The sequence below is a fragment of the Anomaloglossus baeobatrachus genome, chromosome 10, assembly GCF_048569485.1.
Source record: "Anomaloglossus baeobatrachus isolate aAnoBae1 chromosome 10, aAnoBae1.hap1, whole genome shotgun sequence".
Lineage (NCBI taxonomy): Eukaryota > Metazoa > Chordata > Amphibia > Anura > Aromobatidae > Anomaloglossus > Anomaloglossus baeobatrachus.
The window spans coordinates 18,197,449-18,216,725 of record NC_134362.1 but is presented as its reverse complement, the minus strand read 5'-3'; the positions used below and the strand labels follow the sequence as shown (position 1 = coordinate 18,216,725).

Genomic DNA, 19,277 nt, shown 5'->3' with positions numbered 1-19,277 from the left:
GGTTTAGTACGTTCCTCTGTTATGGAGAAATCAGTGTTTGAATTGATATGTAATAAGGTTGACAAGCTTTGCTAGATCTGAAGCCTCCGTCACTCCAGCTCTATTCCCCGCCCAGCGCCGCCTCCTCCTGCCTGACTGACCGCCTCTGTGCTGTGTGATTGCAGGCAAAAGAGCTGTCAGTCAAGCAGAAGGAGTCGGGGAATAGAGCTGGAGTGACGGAGGACTCAGATCTACAAAGAGCCTCATTTACATATCAACGCAACACTAATTTTTCAGTAACGAACCGACCATGTAAAGAATCGATATTGCTGGACTTGTCATCGATAGGGCTACATACACACATAGATACATTGGGGAGTAAAATCCTGATGACAGATTCCCTTTAAAGGGAAATAATATGCTCCTTAACCCTTTCACTGTCTGGATAGGGGTCTCTGTAACCAGGACGATTATTGTACTTTTGATTTGCAAATATAAATATCTTACTACATTGTATCAATCATGTTTCTCATTGTCAGAATGCCGCTCAGTAACGAGTCCACGCCTGCGCCTCTCTCTACACCTCTATACTATCACCGGGACCGGAGACACCAAAAATTGTTTATGTTTACGTTTTCTGAGACCCGTGCCTTTCTTTCTGTATTCTTTCTTTCTGTATTCTTTTTTTCTGTATTCTTTCGCCCGCCGACCTGTCGCTTTTATTGGAACCATTTGGGGGTTTTGATCACAAGAAAACGGAGCTGAACTTTGTGATCACAAATCAGCCGAGAGGAGGAAGAGGAGGACGAGCTCACTGACGGATCCTCAGTTCCCTCATCCGCAGCCAGCGATAGACAAAGCAGCCCAGAGGCTACAGAAGGCAAATAGCGCAACGTATTTCATCCAGATCAATTACAAAAATAGGTTTCTTTATAAATAAGAGCAAACACATTTAAGTAAAATAATAAAAAATAAGCCCCAGAAGGCGTCCATGTGCTTTACTGACATAAGAGGTGTCAGTAAATCCTTTGTGGGGTGCACAGAAAAGGAGCGGCGGCGGCCCCACACAGGACAGGCGTCATATTCCAGCTCCGCTCTCATAACCGTCAGGTGGTGTCATGGTTACAGGTACCGCGGGGTGTACGCACCTCTCCTAAAGCTGCAGCAAGGAATATGTGCAGTAACCCATAACAACCAATCAGATTCAAGTTTTCATTTTACACAAGCCACTTGGAAAATATAAGCAGCAATCCCATTGGCTACCATGACCATTGCGTGAACTTGCCTATAGAAACCAATCAGATTTAAGCTTTCATTTTACAGAAGTCCCTGTGAGGATACAAGTAGAGATCCCATTGGCTACAATGAGTATTCTCTGCACTTATCCATAGCAACCAATCAGATTTAAGCTTACAACGAGTATTCTCTGCACTCGTCCGTAGCAACCAATCAGATTCAAGCTTACAACGAGTATTCTCTGCACTCGTCTGCAGCAACCAATCAGATTCAAGCTTACAACGAGTAGTCTCTGCACTCGTCCGTAGCAACCAATCAGATTCAAGCTTACAACGAGTAGTCTCTGCACTGGTCCATAGCAACCAATCAGATTCAAGCTTACAACGAGTAGAATCCGCCCTTGTCCGTAGCAACCAATCAGATTCAAGCTTACAACGCGTATTCTCTGCACTTGTCCGTAGCAACCAATCAGATTCAAGATTACGAGTATTCTCTGCCCTTGTCCGTAGCAACCAATCAGATTCAAGCTTTCAATGAGTATTATCTGCACTTGTCCATACCAACCAATCAAATTCAAGCTTACAACGAGTAGAATCTGCACTTGAAGCTTACTAGTATCTGTACTTGCCCATAGCAACCAATGAGATTCAACCTTTCATTATACAGAAGTCCTTGTGAGACTATAAGTAGAGATCCCATTGCCTACAATGAGTATTATGTGCAGTTGCTCATAGCAACCAATCAGAAGTAAGCTTTCATTTTTACAGAAGCCCCTAGGAGAACATAATCAGCAATCCCATTGGCCACGATGCGCATTATGGGAATTTGGCTATAGAAACCAATCAGATTTAACCTTTCATTTTACAAATGCCCCTATGAGAATATAAGCCGCGATCCCATTGGCTGCAATGACAGCCATGAAATTGAATGAGTTCCTTCCACACAGTTTTGGCACTACAAGTCCCAGCAGCACCCGCCCCCTGACATCCACTGTTTACCATAACTGACAGCCCCGAACACCTGTAAACACTTCAGTGACGGCGCCATCTTACCCCATTGCCTCTCAGCGGTGTGAAGGAGCCTGAAACCACCGGCAGCAGCAGCCCGGCCGGGGCCCCTGAGACCCCCAACAAATGACCTGAGGATTCCTCGGCAGCCCAGTCTCAAGGAGGCCGCCATCTTCCGCAGGTCCCTGACAGGGGCTGCCCGCCGCGCGCCTGACACAATTTCATAAATCGGCCGCCGTTCACAAAACGTCACCTCCTGCGCCTGAAGCCGCGGCTAATGGCCATAGCATAAATACCGCAGACGAATTTAGTTAGAATTTGGGACCGTTTTAAAAACACAAATCGTTATTGTGAACACTAGAGGGTAAAATACTACGTAATTTAGCATTCAAATGTGTCTCCAGTTGACGCAATAGAAGTCTACGTCCGGCCGCCATTTTGTTGAAGACCATATGTGGTAGGGAAACAAGAGATGCGGCATGGGAGGCTGCGGGGACAAAAGTGACGGAAAAGTGCGGCGGCTCCAGAGGGAGGTCAGGGCGTAATGTGCAGCGGAGACTGACAGCAGCACAGAGCGCCGGAGCCGGGCATGTAACGCCGAGCACGGGCGCCCCGGAGACATGTACTACTGCAACGGGGACGTGTGCAACCAGACGGACAACGCCAAGGTGCAGTATGGCGGCTCTCACCGGGGGCTGCGGAACCAATGGCTGCGGAGCCATGGGCTGGGGCTTATCTTCAGGGGATGTCTTACTGCTCCCACCCCCCTGATGCCAGTCCTGCACACCTGCCTCCTCATGCAGTAACAGACCATGGCTGTGAAGTCACCAAAGGCCCGCAAGCAATGCCAACCTCGGAATACAACTGCTGGGGGCCCTAAGAGACTGGGGCCCTGAGATATTGGGCAGTTTGACTCCCCCTGACGCCGGCCCTGACTGTAACTACAGCTTATAATTCAAGCATACTCCAAAAATCCTGTAAAATCACACTAGGGCTTATTTTCAGGGCGCGCAGTACATCGTGGCACGTCCACCCCAGCGGGATATCCTGCGCCGCAACCACAACTAGACAGGATAATGATATGCACAAGAAAATATACTTAGAATATTTTTCGTTCCCACTATGTCCTGGGAGACGACGTGCGAATCTTATACATGATTTGAGTTCACAAACAACGTCCCTCCAAAATATATGTTTGAGATTCTATTTGTTAGAATTCAGCAAAACAGTGACTGATGGAATCTAGTGCATCGTATCAGGAATAGGTTACTCCTCCCGCCCTTCCAATGTTTTCTTTCCTTTCCTTTCTTTTCCTTCCATTCTTTTCCTCTCCCTTGCTTTTTCTTTTTTTTTCTCTCCCTTGCTTTTCCTTTTTTTTTCTCTCCCTTGCTTTTCCTTTTTTTTTCTCTCCCTTGCTTTTCCTTTTTTTTTCTCTCCCTTGCTTTCCTTTTTTTTTCTCTCCCTTGCTTTTCCTTTTTTTTTTCTCTCCCTTGCTTTTCCTTTTTTTTTTCTCTCCCTTGCTTTTCCTTTTTTTTCTCTCCCTTGCTTTTCCTTTTTTTTCTCTCCCTTGCTTTTCCTTTTTTTTCTCTCCCTTGCTTTTCCTTTTTTTTCTCTCCCTTGCTTTTCCTTTTTTTTCTCTCCCTTGCTTTTCCTTTTTTTTCTCTCCCTTGCTTTTCCTTTTTTTTTTCTCTCCCTTGCTTTTCCTTTTTTTTTCTCTCCCTTGCTTTTCCTTTTTTTCTCTCCCTTGCTTTTCCTTTTTTTTCTCTCCCTTGCTTTTCCTTTTTTTTCTCTCCCTTGCTTTTCCTTTTTTTTTCTCTCCCTTGCTTTTCCTTTTTTTTTTCTCTCCCTTGCTTTTCCTTTTTTTTCTCTCCCTTGCTTTTCCTTTTTTTTTCTCTCCCTTGCTTTTCCTTTTTTTTTCTCTCCCTTGCTTTTCCTTTTTTTTTCTCTCCCTTGCTTTTCCTTTTTTTTTCTCTCCCTTGCTTTTCCTTTTTTTTCTCTCCCTTGCTTTTCCTTTTTTTTTCTCTCCCTTGCTTTCCTTTTTTTTCTCTCCCTTGCTTTCCTTTTTTTTTTCTCTCCCTTGCTTTCCTTTTTTTTTCTCTCCCTTGCTTTTCCTTTTTTTTTTCTCTCCCTTGCTTTTCCTTTTTTTTTCTCTCCCTTGCTTTCCTTTTTTTTTTTCTCTCCCTTGCTTTCCTTTTTTTTTTTCTCTCCCTTGCTTTTCCTTTTTTTTTTTCTCTCCCTTGCTTTTCCTTTTTTTTTTCTCTCCCTTGCTTTTCCTTTTTTTTTTCTCTCCCTTGCTTTCCTTTTTTTTTCTCTCCCTTGCTTTCCTTTTTTTTTCTCTCCCTTGCTTTCCTTTTTCTTCTTTCTGAGGCCTGTGATTAGTATCACAATGGGTTTTTGTTTTTTTTTTTTTTGCAAGATGAATTAATGTTTTAATTCTTAACTATTTGTTGGAACTAAAAATTTTTGGAAGGAGAAATGACCCCCTCCATAATTTTTTTTACCACAATTCAGCATGCAGGATAAATAACAATGGCGCGTCATCTGTCGTCTGTCCCCGCTGCAGTTTGTGCCCTTGACTCTTTCTTTCCAGCACCAGAGTTGTAAATGTGCAGGAGGCGCCGGCTGCGGGCGCAGGATTCGTCTGACGTTACAGCATTTTTTTTACTCTCCTCTTCTTTATTTTGGAAGTTTTGCGCCATTTTTATTTACTCAGAAGATTAATGATCCTTTTAGTTAATGTTATTTGTATCCTTCACACACCATCTATAAAAAATGTATAGAAATAAAAAAAAATCCTGCCAGGAGCGTGTGAGCGGCCGTGACTGCCCCTGGTTTGTAACTTCTAACCGCAACTGAAATTTTGGAAACTGAGAAAGTTTATGACTTTGATAGAAGAATAAGTGAAGCTCAGAGGAGCCATAAAATCCTCTAAATTAGTAGTGAGTAATGCTAAGAGGTGCAGAGCAACACATGGTTTAGGGAGGCTTGTAAGCCAGGCAATGCATGCTAGGAAAATGGATGCAAATGAGCTTCAAGATGAAGATAGCTCTCTACTGCCCCAATACTGGAGGTAATTGTAGGGGCTATTCGCCATCACTCTGGAGCCAGGATCTGCAGAGAAGCGCATGCTCGGCACTGACTTAGCCCATTCATTCTCTATGGGACTGTGACACCTGAGTACAGAACGCCCAGAGTCCACCAGTCTCATAGAGAGTGAATGGAGCGAAGATGGAATAATGCGCCCCTCTGCTCTGGAGGCGGGTCCTCGTGGGTCTGGAGGCGGGTCCTCGTGGGTCTTCCTTTTTGAGGGGAGCTCATTTGCATGTCCTTTTTTTTCCCCCCAAGAGGCTTTGCATTTTACAGCTTTGTGTTTTTGATTTTTCCTTTTAGGAGAAAGGACACCCGAGAAACCTGATCCCGGAGCTGTGCCGACAATTCTACAACCTGGGCTGGGTGACGGGAACCGGAGGCGGCATCAGCATCAAATACGAGTGAGATGTGCACTTCTCCGCAGATCGGTTTATATAGTTTGCAGCAGATCGCTCACGAGTGTGCACAATTCTTAGGCCGCTTTCACACTTCGATCCTCTACCCGCTCCGTCGTCCCGTAAAACGGGTTTCAGACGTATGCGCCGACGGGGCCTCTGACTATAATGAGGCAGACCGAGTCACCAGGGCTGTGGTAAGCCAAACCTTCGACTCCGACTCCCACATATATTGCTTATAGTTAAGTGAAAAATGTATTGTAGTGCAATGTGAACATCAGACATTTAATCATTTTTCTGATACAATAATCAAGATATTTAGATAGAACATAAAATATATTTATTGGATACAACTTTAGAACACAAAATACTGTAAAACTGTAAATATGTAATACAATATGTTACAATATGTTATATATATATATATTACATATTTACAGTTTTACAGTATTTTGTGTTCTAAAGTTGTATCCAATAAATATATTTTATGTTCTATCTAAATATCTTGATTATTGTATCAGAAAAATGATTACCGTATATACTGGCGTATAAGACGACTTTTTACCCCCTTAAAATAATGGCTACAGTGGGGGGTCGTCTTATACGCCGGATATACGGGGGGGGGGGGGGTGTATGTACACTGCAGCGTCCAGGGGAGGTGGGGGCAGCAGCTCTGGAGCACAGGGGACCGCTGCGGGCTGCAGTCTTTGATCTCCTGCACCCGCTCATATAATATGCACAGCCGCTGTCCATCTCCGGTGGTGCTGAAATCGCACGCAGTGAGGGGCTGGGGCAGCGGTGCATATTATATGAGCCTGCGTCCCAGTGTGATCGCACATGCCCACCCCTGTGTTAGATTTGGCCCCCAGGCTGCTGCTCATTCTAAAATAAAAAAGCTTTACTTACCCCTGCAGCGTTTCTCCCCGTGTCCCTGCTTCCAGTGTGATCAGGCAGAGAGCTCAGCCTGCTGTGCCGATCACATGACCGCACTGAGAACCAGGAAGTGGAAGAACAGAAGCACGGAGCCAGACAGGAGGGAGCTCAGCGCTGCAGGAGATAAGGAAAGAGGGTTTTATTTTACTATGGGCAGCAGCCTAGGGGCCATATCTGACACAGGGGGACTTGTGCGATCTATAGGGGCCATGGGCAGCACTATGGAGGCGATATCTGACACAGGGGGACTTGTGCGATCTATATAGGGGCCATGGGCAGCACTATGGGGGAGATATCTAACACAGGGGGACTTGTGCCCATTATGGGCCCCGGTGAGCTGCTTCTAACCCCCCAGATGTATGCCCTGCCAATCCCCCCCCCCCCGCCGATGCCGCGGGTGCTGTACCCGCCGAGCCGCGGGTGCAGGCCCCACAGAGCAGCAGAGTTGTGTGTATTTGTCTGTATGTAGCAGAGTTGTATGTGTTTGTCTGTATGTAGCAGAGTTGTGTGTTTGTCTGCATGTAGCAGAGTTGTATGTGTTTGTATGTAGCAGAGTTGTATGTGTTTGTCTGTATGTAGCAGAGTTGTATGTGTTTGTCTGTATGTAGCAGAGTTGTATGTGTTTGTCTGTATGTAGCAGAGTTGTGTGTGTTTGTCTGCATGTAGCAGAGTTGTATGTGTTTGTCTGTATGTAGCAGAGTTGTATGTGTTTGTCTGTATGTAGCAGAGTTGTATGTGTTTGTCTGTATGTAGCAGAGTTGTGTGTGTTTGTCTGCATGTAGCAGAGTTGTATGTGTTTGTCTGTATGTAGCAGAGTTGTATGTGTTTGTCTGTATGTAGCAGAGTTGTATGTGTTTGTCTGTATGTAGCAGAGTTGTGTGTGTGTGTTTGTCTGTATGTAGCAGAGTTGTGTGTGTTTGTCTGTATGTAGCAGAGTTGTGTGTGTTTGTCTGTTTGTAGCAGAGTTGTGTGTGTTTGTAGCAGAGTTGTGTGTGTTTGTCTGTTTGTAGCAGAGTTGTGTGTGTTTGTCTGTTTGTAGCAGAGTTGTGTGTGTCTGTTTGTAGCAGAGTGTAGTACCATTGTTTCAGTCCAGTTGTGGCTTTATACAGCAGGGAGGAGCATTCCTTGCTGTACTAAGTGAACATTGGAGCGATTGATCTGTCAATGGCCCTTTAAAAACATATTGTACGGCTCTCGCGGAATTAAAATTAACATGTTGCAATCAAAGCAGACTTTTTTTCATTTGGGAGCGGGGTAGTCTTATACAGTGAGTATATCCCAAATTCTATATTTTTAGGGCAGAAGTTGGGGGTCGTCTTATACGCCCAGTCGTCTTATACGCCGGCATATACGGTAAATGTCTGATGTTCACATACACATGTTCATGTACTACAATACATTTTTCACTTAACATTTAGTATATTGCTTATATTTATGTTATTTTGTATGTTTTTGTTGAAAACTGTTTTTTGCCACTTACATAGTGTATTACATAGTGTTATATATACAGTATATATTGTGTGTAACATATAACACTAGGTAATACACTATGTAAGTGGCAAAAAACAGTTTTCAACAAAAACATATTAAATAACATTTGTGCAGTCTGAATTTGTTGTAAGAAATAGAATTGCCTCCATCAGATCCTCCTTCGCAGATGACCTCAAATCTGACCTAATAATTTTAAGGATAGAGAACAACCTCTCTACAGTAACTTGTGTTGGAGGCAAAGCCGTAACCACATGAGGACATCTCTAACAATTTCCGGGTATAAAGGAATTGCCTCATGCACAGTCAGTTTTGATGAATGGTTGAATTTTTCTATTTCTTTGAGACCAAGTGAAAAATTTTACTGAAATCTGCTCAATCTGCTGCTATAGGCGACGGAGTGAAATCTTTTTCCTTGCGGCAACGTTTTGCCTGCTCCATGTCATCCAAATACTAGTCAAAGTTAAACTCCTCCTCTGATGAGGATGAAGATACGGCAGCAGTAGCACTGACAGGCCCCAAGTCCTCTTGCGCCTGGCAGTCCTGTAGCCGCTCATCCTAACTGCTACCTCAGTCAGAGCTTCTTTTCCTTTTGTAAGCTGTTGATCATCAAGCAGTATACGATGACTTGGGGCCACATAAACAGCTGCCAGAAGAATTTTATTGTCCAATAGCTGTGTCTCTCCGTTTCATTGAAGCAGAAATGCCATCTGCGATTAAACCTCCTCTTTGGGACAGGCAAAATAGCAAGTTCTTCCACTCCCTTATGAAAATGCCAGGAGTTAAATCCTCAGCTTGTAATTTTGTAGTCACGGTAAATGGGTGATTTAAGCAATTCCTTCAATTCAGCCACCTGTGTCCATTGACCTTCATTTAAGGTTACTTGAGGGTTCACCATATCTATAAGAAACGATTTTAGTTCAAGCAATCGCTCAGTCATTAAATAAGTGCTGCCTCACCGAATGGCTTGATCGACAATTGCCCCTTTCCGAGCACGTCTCTTCAAGATGGAATCAATTTTAGGGGTTCTGGCGGCAATAACCAATTTCCTCACTTTTCCAATTAGATTTCCAGCATGTCAGCGCAGTTTCACACATCCGGCTTTTCGCTTTTGCGTTCCTAATCTTGCAGAACTTTTTCCACTAAGGCCTGGGGAAACTGGCTGCTGTGATGAGCTTTACTATCTGTTACTGCCAGTGTCTTGCTAACAATTTATTTCTTGTTACAAACATATCGAACATTGATGGCAAAATAATTCAGTGAAATGCAGCGACTCCGGCATCCAGCAAAGGCAATGGGTGACAAGATAGGACATTCAGACACAGCGGGTTGTAAGGATCCGCACACAGAATGAGCAGTTTGTGGGGCTTTTCTAATCTGGTTTTGCTATTGAAAGCATTATTTATGAGCTCAAAAACCTTTCAGATGATGCATTTTTTTAAAAAGCTGATCTGCTTTTGCAGCTGAAAAACGTATCCTCAAAAAACGGGGCAAAAATGCTGTGTGTGAACGTAGCCTTAGATCAGGAATAGAACAGCCATTTATAGGACATTTTATAAATTTCCCAAATTCCTATGAAAAAATATTCAGCACATTCTGCATTGCACCACTGTCCCCAATTTATTATATATTTTCGGAGTCGGTGCATTTTATACCGACCCCGACTCCACCAAAATGAGCTCCGACTCCGACTTGACAAGCCCTGTGAGTCACCATGTGCTCTGTTGTGCACCATTTTCGGGGGTCACCACTAAACTGGGAGAGGATCGCAGTGTGAAAGAGGCCTTACCGTTCAGTGTACGCAGCTCCTATGCAAAACTATGTGGTTTTGTCTCTTTTTTTTAATTTTTTTTTTTTTCTCTATTGTTACCAGGGATGAAATTTACATTGCACCTTCAGGAGTCCAAAAAGAAAGGATTCAGGTATGATAAGGCCGGTCCATAGCCCTACTGGTGACCAGCTGACTGTTATGGGCCCGACCAGTCGCTGACACTGAGGGCAGAAGCACTATTCCTCTGTGGTGACAAATCGTATAAAACAAGATCGTGCAGAGCCACATAGGGCAATTACGTAAAAAAAAAAAAATTGGGCTGTCTCCTCAAACCTAAGATATATCATCACTATATCAGGATCCCAGATTACGTACTCTGCTGTTCACAGGCTACAGGGAAAGTTAAGGACAGCCATCGATCAGAAGGGAGGCTGTACAGATGGGGTTGTCTCTTTAAATGATGAAATTCTGGTTGTTTGCTGCCACCACTAGGGGGCGCTCTGTGTGCATAGACTTATACAGCGATCAGGGAACACAATATTAACCTGTCTTCAGTTAGCTCCCTCTGGTGGTGGCTGCCAGCAGCCGCAATTTGTTTTTCCATCTTAATAACTCACTATATATAAGAAATGTTTTGTTTACGGCTCGGCCTTCCCTATAAAGGGATGTTTCTAACTGAGACACTATGGCCGTAAATTATTCCTAATTCAAAAATAAAGAAGTTACTACAATATAGACACAGCTCTGGCAAAAATTAAGAGACCGCTGCAAAATTTTCAGTTTTTCAGTTTTTCTGATTTTTCTCTTTATATTTTTGAGTAAAATGTAAATTGTTCTTTTCTTCTATAAACTAACGACGACGTCTCCGAATTTACAAGCAATAAATGTTGTATTTATTTTCTGAAAATGAGAAATGGTAAAAAATAACAGAACAATGCATTGCTTTCACCTCAAATAATCAAAGAAAATAAGTTCACCATCATCTAGAAACAACAACACTAATGTTTTATCTCAGGAAGATTCAGAAATCAATATTTTGTGGAATAACAATGATTTTTAATCCCAGCTTTCATGCGTCTTGGTGCTTTCCTCCAGTCTGTCACACTGCTTTTGGGTGACTTCATGCCACTCCTGGTGCAAAAATAAACAGTTCTTCTTTGTTTGATGGCTTGTGACTATCCATCTTGCTCTTGATTACATTCCAGAGGTTTTCAATGGGGTTCAGGTCTGGAGATCGTGCTGGCCATGACAAGGTTTTGATGTGGTGGTCTTTCATAAACACATTGACCTAGCTGTGTGGCATGGCGCATTGTTCTGCTGGAAAAAACAGTCCTCAGAGTTGGGGAACATTGCCTGAGCAGAAGGAAGCAACTGTTTTTCCAGGATTATCTTGTTTGCAGTTTGAGTCATACGTCCTTCGCAAAGTTTAATCTGCCCAATTTCTAGAGTAAGGTCATCTTCTCTGATGAGTCTAATTTTCAGCTTTGCCCAACACCTGGTTGTCTAATGGTTAGATGGAGACCTGGAGAGGCGTACAAGCCATAGTGTCTTGCACCCACTATGAAATTTGGTGGCGGATCAGTGATAACCTGGGGATACTTCAGCAAAGCTGGAATTGGGCAGATTAAACTTTGCGAAGGACGTATGAACCAAGCCGCATACAAGGTTATCCTGGAAAAACAGTTGCTTCCTTCTGCTCAGGCAATGTTCCCCAACTCTGAGGACTGGTTTTTCCAGCAGAACAATGCGCCATGCCACACAGCTAGGTCAATCAATGTGTGGATGACGGACCACCACATCAAAACCCTATAATGGCCAGCCCAATCTCCAGACCTGAACCCCATTGAAAACCTCTGGAATGTAATCAAGAGGAAGATGGATAGTCACAAGCCATCAAACAAAGAAGAACTGTTTACATTTTTGCACCAGTAGTGGCATAAGGTCACCCAAAAGCAGTGTGACAGACTGGAGGAAAGCAGCCAAGACGCAGGAAAGCTGAGATTAATAATCATGGTTATTCCACAAAATATTGATTTCTGAATCTTCCTGAGATAAAACATTAGTGTTGTTTTTTCTAGATGGTTATGAACTTGTTTTCTTTTCATTATTTGAGGTCAAAGCTCTGTGCATTGCACTGTTATTTTGACCATTTCTCATTTTCAGAAAATAAATACATTTTTTGCTTGGAAATTCGGAGACGTTGTCAGTAGTTTATAGAAGAAAAGAACAATTTACATTTCACTCAAAAATATAAAGAGAAAAATCAGAAAAACTGACAATTTTGCAGCGGTCTCTTAATTTTTTCCAGAGCTGTGTGTAAGTTAATTTTTTAAAGTAGTAAAACAAAGAAAAATGTTTTTTATTTATTATTATTATTATTATTTATTATTATTTATAATAATAATATTAATTATTATTAAATTTATTTATTAACTCCTCCGTTGCCGGCTATTTGTGGCTCTGTTCTCATTTGCATACGATGCTGGTGGCCGCTCCAGCTGAGGACAGTTATATCTATGGAGCGCGACAGCGCTAATCCGCGGTGACAGCGTCCGGCAGCCGGCGCAGCCTCCAGCCATCAAATTTACATAGACTCCTCTTTTGTTAAAGTGATCAGCGTCAGGATGGCGTCATGTCGGCCCCTGCCTGCGGGGGACGTCCTTCTACCCAGAATCGTGCCCCGCACAGGACAACACTCGGCCTCCTAATTGCTTCTTGAATATTTTGCATTTTGAGCTGTTGTTTGTTGCTTACATCGCGGCCACTGGGGACGGGCGATCATCGCCGCACGTCACATTATTTATGCCGTTTTTCAGATTTTATTGCCCGGTGTCTGGAAATTTATAAAAAAAAAAAAAAAAAAAAAAAAAACAAAATATACAATATAATTATCCTGTCTTGTAAACAAGTAATGCAACGCCGGCTGCTCCAGAGCTTCCCCTGCGGGCGGGGATGATGAGACTTGTAGTTCTTCATCATTCAGAAGATTAGGGTTTGCTGTGATTTGTAATTCCACTATGGCACCTGGAGCCGCAGGACAACCATTACCTGCCCCTATAAAACGAGATCAGCGGCCGCCAGGCACATCTCTGGCCGCTAATCCTGGGTTTCACCAATGGGGAGTGATGATTGCCATTTGTCTTATCGATAGTCAGTGGACTTCAATGTTTTCCAGCAGCAAAGTCCGGTCGAAATGATTGCAAAGCAATCTCTTAAAGGGGTTGTGTCATCACGCCCCACTAATTAGAAAGTGCAAGTTTAAAGGACAGATGTACCCCTTTAATTACCTGAGATAGACCCTACATTACCAGTAATGCTGTGCTCTCCCTCCCTGCAGCCGGATGACCTATTTATCTGTGATATCGATGAGCGTGACATCAGCTGCCCCCCACCATACAAGAACCTGAAGAAAAGTCAGTGCACCCCTCTGTTTATGAATGCTTACACCATGAGAGGTAAGCAGCGTTACTGAGCTGATACTTTAGAGAAACCTTCATGCAAAGGGGCCGAGAACACGCCACTAGAGTAGGCTTGTGTGCGGGGAGTGCTCCATGAGAGCCGGCGTGTGTTGTTGGAAGGGAGGGCCCTACGAGAGGCGGCGTGTGTAGGGGGAAGGGAGCGCCCCACGAGAGGCGGCGTGTGTAGGGGGAAGGGAGCGCCCCACGAGAGGCGGCGTGTGTAGGGGGAAGGGAGCGCCCCACGAGAGGCGGCGTGTGTAGGGGGAAGGGAGCGCCCCACGAGAGGCGGCGTGTGTAGGGGGAAGGGAGCGCCCCACGAGAGGCGGCGTGTGTAGGGGGAAGGGAGCGCCCCACGAGAGGCGGCGTGTATAGGGGGAAGGGAGCGCCCCACGAGAGGCGGCGTGTATAGGGGGAAGGGAGCGCCCCACGAGAGGCGGCGTGTGTCGGGGGAAGGCAGCGCCCCACGAGAGGCGGCGTGTGTCGGGGGAAGGCAGCGCCCCACGAGAGGCGGCGTGTGTCGGGGGAAGGCAGCGCCCCACGAGAGGCGGCGTGTGTCGGGGGAAGGCAGCGCCCCACGAGAGGCGGCGTGTGTAGGGGGAAGGGAGCGCCCCCCCAAGAGGCGCCGTGTGTAGGGGGAAGGGAGCGCCCCCCCCCCCAACAGGCGCCGTGTGTAGGGGGAAGGGAGCGCCCCACGAGAGGCGGCGTGTGTAGGGGGAAGGGAGCGCCCCAGTAGAGCGAGCATATGTGGGGGGAAGTGCCCCACGAGAGGCAGCGTGTGTGTAGGGGGAGCGCCCCGTGAACTCATGTTCGACTTCTACGCCATTCATTCTCTACGGTACTGCCAGAGATGGTGGCGCTGTCCTTGTCTATCTCGGCAGTCCCATAGACAGTGAATAGACAGCGCTGTGCGCACTCACCCTCTGCTCCATTTAGAGCCCCGTTCTCAGGATCGATAGTGATCTCAGCAGTCGGACCTCCATATATTGGGCACTTGTCACCTCCAATCTTTTTGCAATCCCTTTAATTTGGGAAAGAGAACTGCTGGCTATAATACTGCAGTATATATTACAAGGTTTCGTGTGTGTATATATGTGTATATATGTGTGTGTGTGTGTATATATATAATATATATATATATATGCAGAGAACATGATGACGATGGGCGCTCCTCAGTCATCTCTGTACTAAATTCCCCCGTACTTTCAGGGGCCGGCGCGGTGATCCACACTCACTCCAAGGCCGCCGTCCTCACCACGCTGCTGTTTCCAGGGAAGGAATTTCGGATCACGCACCAAGAAATGATCAAGGGGATCAGGAAGTGCAGCAGCGGCGGATATTACCGGTAATGGCGATCGCTGCTTCTTATGGTCTATGGAATTGCAGATTGTGCAGTGCCCGGTATTCAGTGCAGTTTTCTCATTTCCCAGGTATGATGATTTGCTGGTGGTCCCTATCGTGGAGAACACCCCCGAAGAAAAAGACCTGAAGGATCGAATGGCGAGAGCCATGGAAGAGTATCCGGACTCCTGCGCCGTGCTGGTCCGCCGTCATGGAGTCTACGTCTGGGGAGACACTTGGGAGAAGGCGAAGACTATGTACGTCCATGTGTATAATATCACGCTCCCTAGAAAGCTTTGTTAGGGCACTGAGGTGATCGGAGGATGCCAGCTTATCAGATTGACAATCAGTTAAAGGGATTGTCCACCTAGGGCCACTTTTTTTGTGCTTGGGGCTAAAAATCACAATCAACATTGTGTTTCAGTAAAAATGTTGCTCTTTTTTGCCCATTCTATTACTGGCTGCAAAACGAGCTAACTGAGAACCATTCAGTGAGCTCCTTCTGATCAGACAGTCGCTTCTTTATCCATCTTTTTGTCATCTCTTTCCTGATTTGTGGAAACACAAAGTTTTGAAAAGTCTTTTTTTACTGAATTCCAGTTTCAAAAATATGTACCCTCAAAAACATGAAAAATTAAGTAAAAATAAAAAATGGCCACAAGTCCTTTTTAGGTGCCCGTAGCGGGTGGTCGTCTGATAGCGATCTCTCTTAGCCCCCTGATGCACATTCAGAGGAGCGTGCATGTGTTTTCGGTGGGGGGAAGCGGACACCTCTAGGGAATCCAAAGCATTGTCTTAAAGGGAACCTGTCACCAGATTTGGCGACTATAAGCTGCGGCCACCACCAGTGAGATCTTTTATATACAACATTCTAGAATACTGTATATAGGAGCCCAGACTGCTGTGTAGAAGGTAAAAAAACACTGTTATAACACCTAAGGGGGCGGTGCAGTGGGTGTCGCTGCTCTCCGGTATCGGCGCCTCCTGTCTGCGGCGAACTCCGTCCTCCTTCTTCTGAGGCCCATGTGCATGACGCGTCCTACGTCATCCAAACAGTCCAGCATTGTGGTCCTGCACATGCGCACATTGATCTGCCCCACTTAAGGCAGATCGAAGCATTGTAGTGCGCATGCGCGGGCATTCTTTATCCTCTCATCGTCCCTGTGCATTACAGTACTTTGATCTGCCCTTAGCAAGACAGATCAAAATGTGCCTGTGCAGGACCTCAATGCCGGCCTGGGCCAGATCGGACAGAGACCGCAGCAGAGAGGAGTCGCCGAACCGGGGAGCGGGCGACGCCCATGGGACTCGGGGAGCGGCGACGCCCATCGGACCGGACTGCCCCCCCCTAGATGAGTATTATAAGTGTTCTTTTGGTTATTCAGCTGGGCTGTTTTATATACAGCATTCTGGAATATTGTATATAAGAGCTCAGTGGTGGTGGCCGCAGCTTATAGTCACCAAATTTGGTGACAGGTTTCCTTTAAGATGCCCAGTCGTCTTTCTCCTGATGTCACCTGTCGGGGGTAGGGCGGTCCCAGTTCCTGCCGTAATCGTTGGGTTCAGCCGCCTTTAGTCTAATGTATATGGGTCAGGCCTGAGAAGCATCTGTTCTGGAGGAGCGGACACATCTGGGGTCAGACGTGGCTACAAAAGTACAATAAGAGCCTCCTGAAACCCTTGACTAATCCCATGTGCTCCATGCGTGCAGCAGAAGGGCGGCCCATCCATCCGGAGGGGAGTTTGGAGCAATCCCTTGTCTCCAGGGTGGTCTTATGGGCTGATAGAGATGATCTTATTTTTCTGTCCTGTGTGCAATGACCGCATCTTAAGATTCGGGCACAGTGTGGAGTGGATGCCACGTGTTCTGTACGGATGGAGAATCCCTTCTGATGGGTCCAGATAACCCCCGGGGGCCTGTACACTACAATGACAAGCTGCACGGGGCAGAGCGATGGCTGATACACTTTACATCACGCCGTCCACACGGGCCGCTCTGCTGCCGGCAATGATGATTTAATGATCCGCATGAACGAGCGCTTCGCTCCTATGTCGGCTGATCAGTGGCATGTTTACATGGGCCGGTAATGTGGAATGAGCTGGTCCTCACTTCCCAATTATTGACCCTGCGGAAAGGGATATTCTCAGAATCAAAGTTATCCCATGTCCACTGGATCATTTTGTGTGATCCTAAGAGGTTCTTGGTGCAAATGCTCGACCTCCGCTATATTCATTGTCTATGGTACTGATGGAAATGGCAGAGCGCTGTATTATACTTCCAGCAGTGAATGGAGCGCGCACAGCTCCGCTCTGATGCACAATCGTCCTGTTTGCTCACCATGTGGTCGATGAGACACTTCTCTAACCATCCTTCTTTTGTCTTGTGTCCCAGGTGCGAGTGCTACGATTACCTGTTCGACATTGCGGTGCAGATGAAGCAGCTCGGCCTGGACCCCGCAGCCCTCCCTGCAGAAGAAAATGGGATCGTGTAACCCCCAAACCCCTCCCCCAAGAAGAGCACAACAAACCAGAGACCTTTCACCACCACGACCCCCTGACGTTCCTTCCACCGCTCATTGCTCGCTGTGATTTTATTTGTAGTTATTAAGTGTCCAGGACTCGGCCTTGCTCATCTCAATCCATTTCATCGGTACCGCATAGGTCACGTCCGGAGATCCGGGCTGGGACGTTTTTAATAAACTTTGAGAGAGGTATGTCTGTTGGTGCTTCATCAGGTGGTTACAGAAACGTGGCATCTAGAGACGGCCGGGTCCCAATAAACGAGCGCAACCGATTGGGCAGGACCGTCCTGAACCACAGATCAGATTTCCAGCCACAGCTTAATTTAACCCCCACTCACGCTAGTGGACGTAAAGCTGCATTCACATTGGGGTCCACGTGTGTGGAGGCGGCTCAGGAGCTGCGGTATACAGCTGGCATCTGCATCTAACTGTAGCACCCAGGGCTGAGCTCTGATCGCTGCTGTTAACCATTTAGATACTGTTGTGGATTTTTGATAGTTTGGATTAAATGGAGCGGCCGCCGTTGGGTTAACATAGTTGCCATGTTGTTATTCCTGTGAAGCCCAGCCAGAGGCCGATCTTCACAGACGACTTCCATTTTCACTATATAATGCACTTGCTGTGACATTGCAATATATAGAATAAGAAATCAAAGGTCCCTTTAAAGGAGACTAAAAAAATAAGCTAACAATGAAAAAAAAAGTAGAACAAAATTACATACATTTTTAAATCATTTTTATATTTTTCCACAGTTAAAAATAGAAATGAAGGAAGATTAACATAATTGGCCTCGCCGAATCCGTAATAGTCCAATCTATCAAAATATTACCGTAATTAACTCCTATGGCTAACACCGTAAAGAGAAAAGCAATTGAAACGCCAGAATTGCAGTTTGTTTTAGTTACCGCATTTTCCTTTTTTTTTTTTTTTTTTTTTTTTTTTTTTAAAAATCATCACCGTATTTTTCCTTTAAAAAAAAAATGAAAAAATTACAATAAAAAAGAATCAAAACTTTTTTTATTTTTTTTTTCCTTTTTTAGTCTTGTGGCATCAAAATGGCGCACAAGGTTCATGAAGTTGTCACAAAATCAAAGATGCTGTTTTTTGTGTTTTTGGTTTTTTTTTTAATTACTGCATTTTTCCCTTTAAAAAAAAATGAAAAAATTACAATAAAAAGGAATCAAAACTTTTTTTTTTTTAATTATTTTTCCTTTTTCTTTTTTTTTAGTCTTGTGGTATTTGTGCCATCAAAATGGCGCACAAGGTTCACAAAGTTGTCACAATATCAGAAATGTATTATTTTTTTTAATCCATAACCGCATTTTTCCTGTAAAAAAAAAAAATAAATAATATGAAATAATTACAATAAAAAGGAATCAAAACTTTTTTATTCTTTTTAAATATCTTTTCCTTTTTCTTTTTTAGTCTTGTGGTATTTTTGCCATTAAAATGACGCACAAGGTTCACACAGTTGTCACAACATCAGAAATACTTTTTTTTTTTTTTTTTTTTCCCCTCCTCCCTCTTTCTGGCTGTAACCCATTGCAACATAAATTGCAAAAAGTTGCACATTCTGCAAAAAAAAAAAAAGACAAAAACACTTCGCTTACATAAAATTACTCCGGATGGGGTGGAACATTTGCAACAAATTTTGCAACTTTTCAAAAAATGATGAAACAGATGCGCTCTAAACTCCACTCACAATTGCAAACTTAAGAAAAAAAAAAAGTTTACTTTGTTGCCATAACTTGTTGATTGTCTTTTTATGACGTATTTTATTTTTCCACTTTCGATGGTCTGTAAGTTTAGCATTTTTGTTTTTTTTTTTTTTGTTCCTTTTAAATTATTTTTAATTAACTTCCCATAAATTTGCCCCTATTTTAAAAACTGCACTGCTGTTTCATTTAGGAAGTTTGTTAACCCTTTAAAGTAGAAATAAGATTTGAAAATGTTGTTTTGTCGATAATTTTTATTTTATTCTATTTTTTTCATTTCCTGCAAAAATACACAACTCAATATTTATGATGTCTTGATGCTGCAGTTTTTAGAAATCTCTCGTA

The 19,277-nt window shown here is 44.4% G+C and overlaps 1 protein-coding gene across 1 annotated transcript; it reads left to right on the top strand.

Annotated features, from left to right (window-relative positions):
- Nucleotides 1-2,697: 2,697 nt before the first annotated feature.
- Nucleotides 2,698-17,409, top strand: APIP (APAF1 interacting protein). Its single transcript, XM_075325548.1, has 7 exons — nt 2,698-2,890; nt 5,613-5,713; nt 10,002-10,050; nt 13,237-13,354; nt 14,564-14,699; nt 14,785-14,952; nt 17,088-17,409. The coding sequence occupies exons 1-7, from the start codon at nt 2,843-2,845 to the stop codon at nt 17,185-17,187; spliced, it is 720 nt and encodes a 239-aa protein (XP_075181663.1). The 5' UTR covers nt 2,698-2,842; the 3' UTR covers nt 17,188-17,409.
- The last annotated feature ends 1,868 nt before the right edge of the window (nt 17,410-19,277 follow it).

What these genes read in the sequence shown, in the direction of transcription:
- APIP (XM_075325548.1), top strand. Translation starts at nt 2,843, where the DNA reads ATGTACTACTGCAACGGGGACGTGTGCAACCAGACGGACAACGCCAAG. An exon ending in GGCATCAGCATCAAATACGA is followed by an intron (nt 5,714 to 10,001) that starts GTGAGATGTGCA and finishes TATTGTTACCAG; the next exon opens with GGATGAAATTTACATTGCAC. An exon ending in TCCAAAAAGAAAGGATTCAG is followed by an intron (nt 10,051 to 13,236) that starts GTATGATAAGGC and finishes CCCTCCCTGCAG; the next exon opens with CCGGATGACCTATTTATCTG.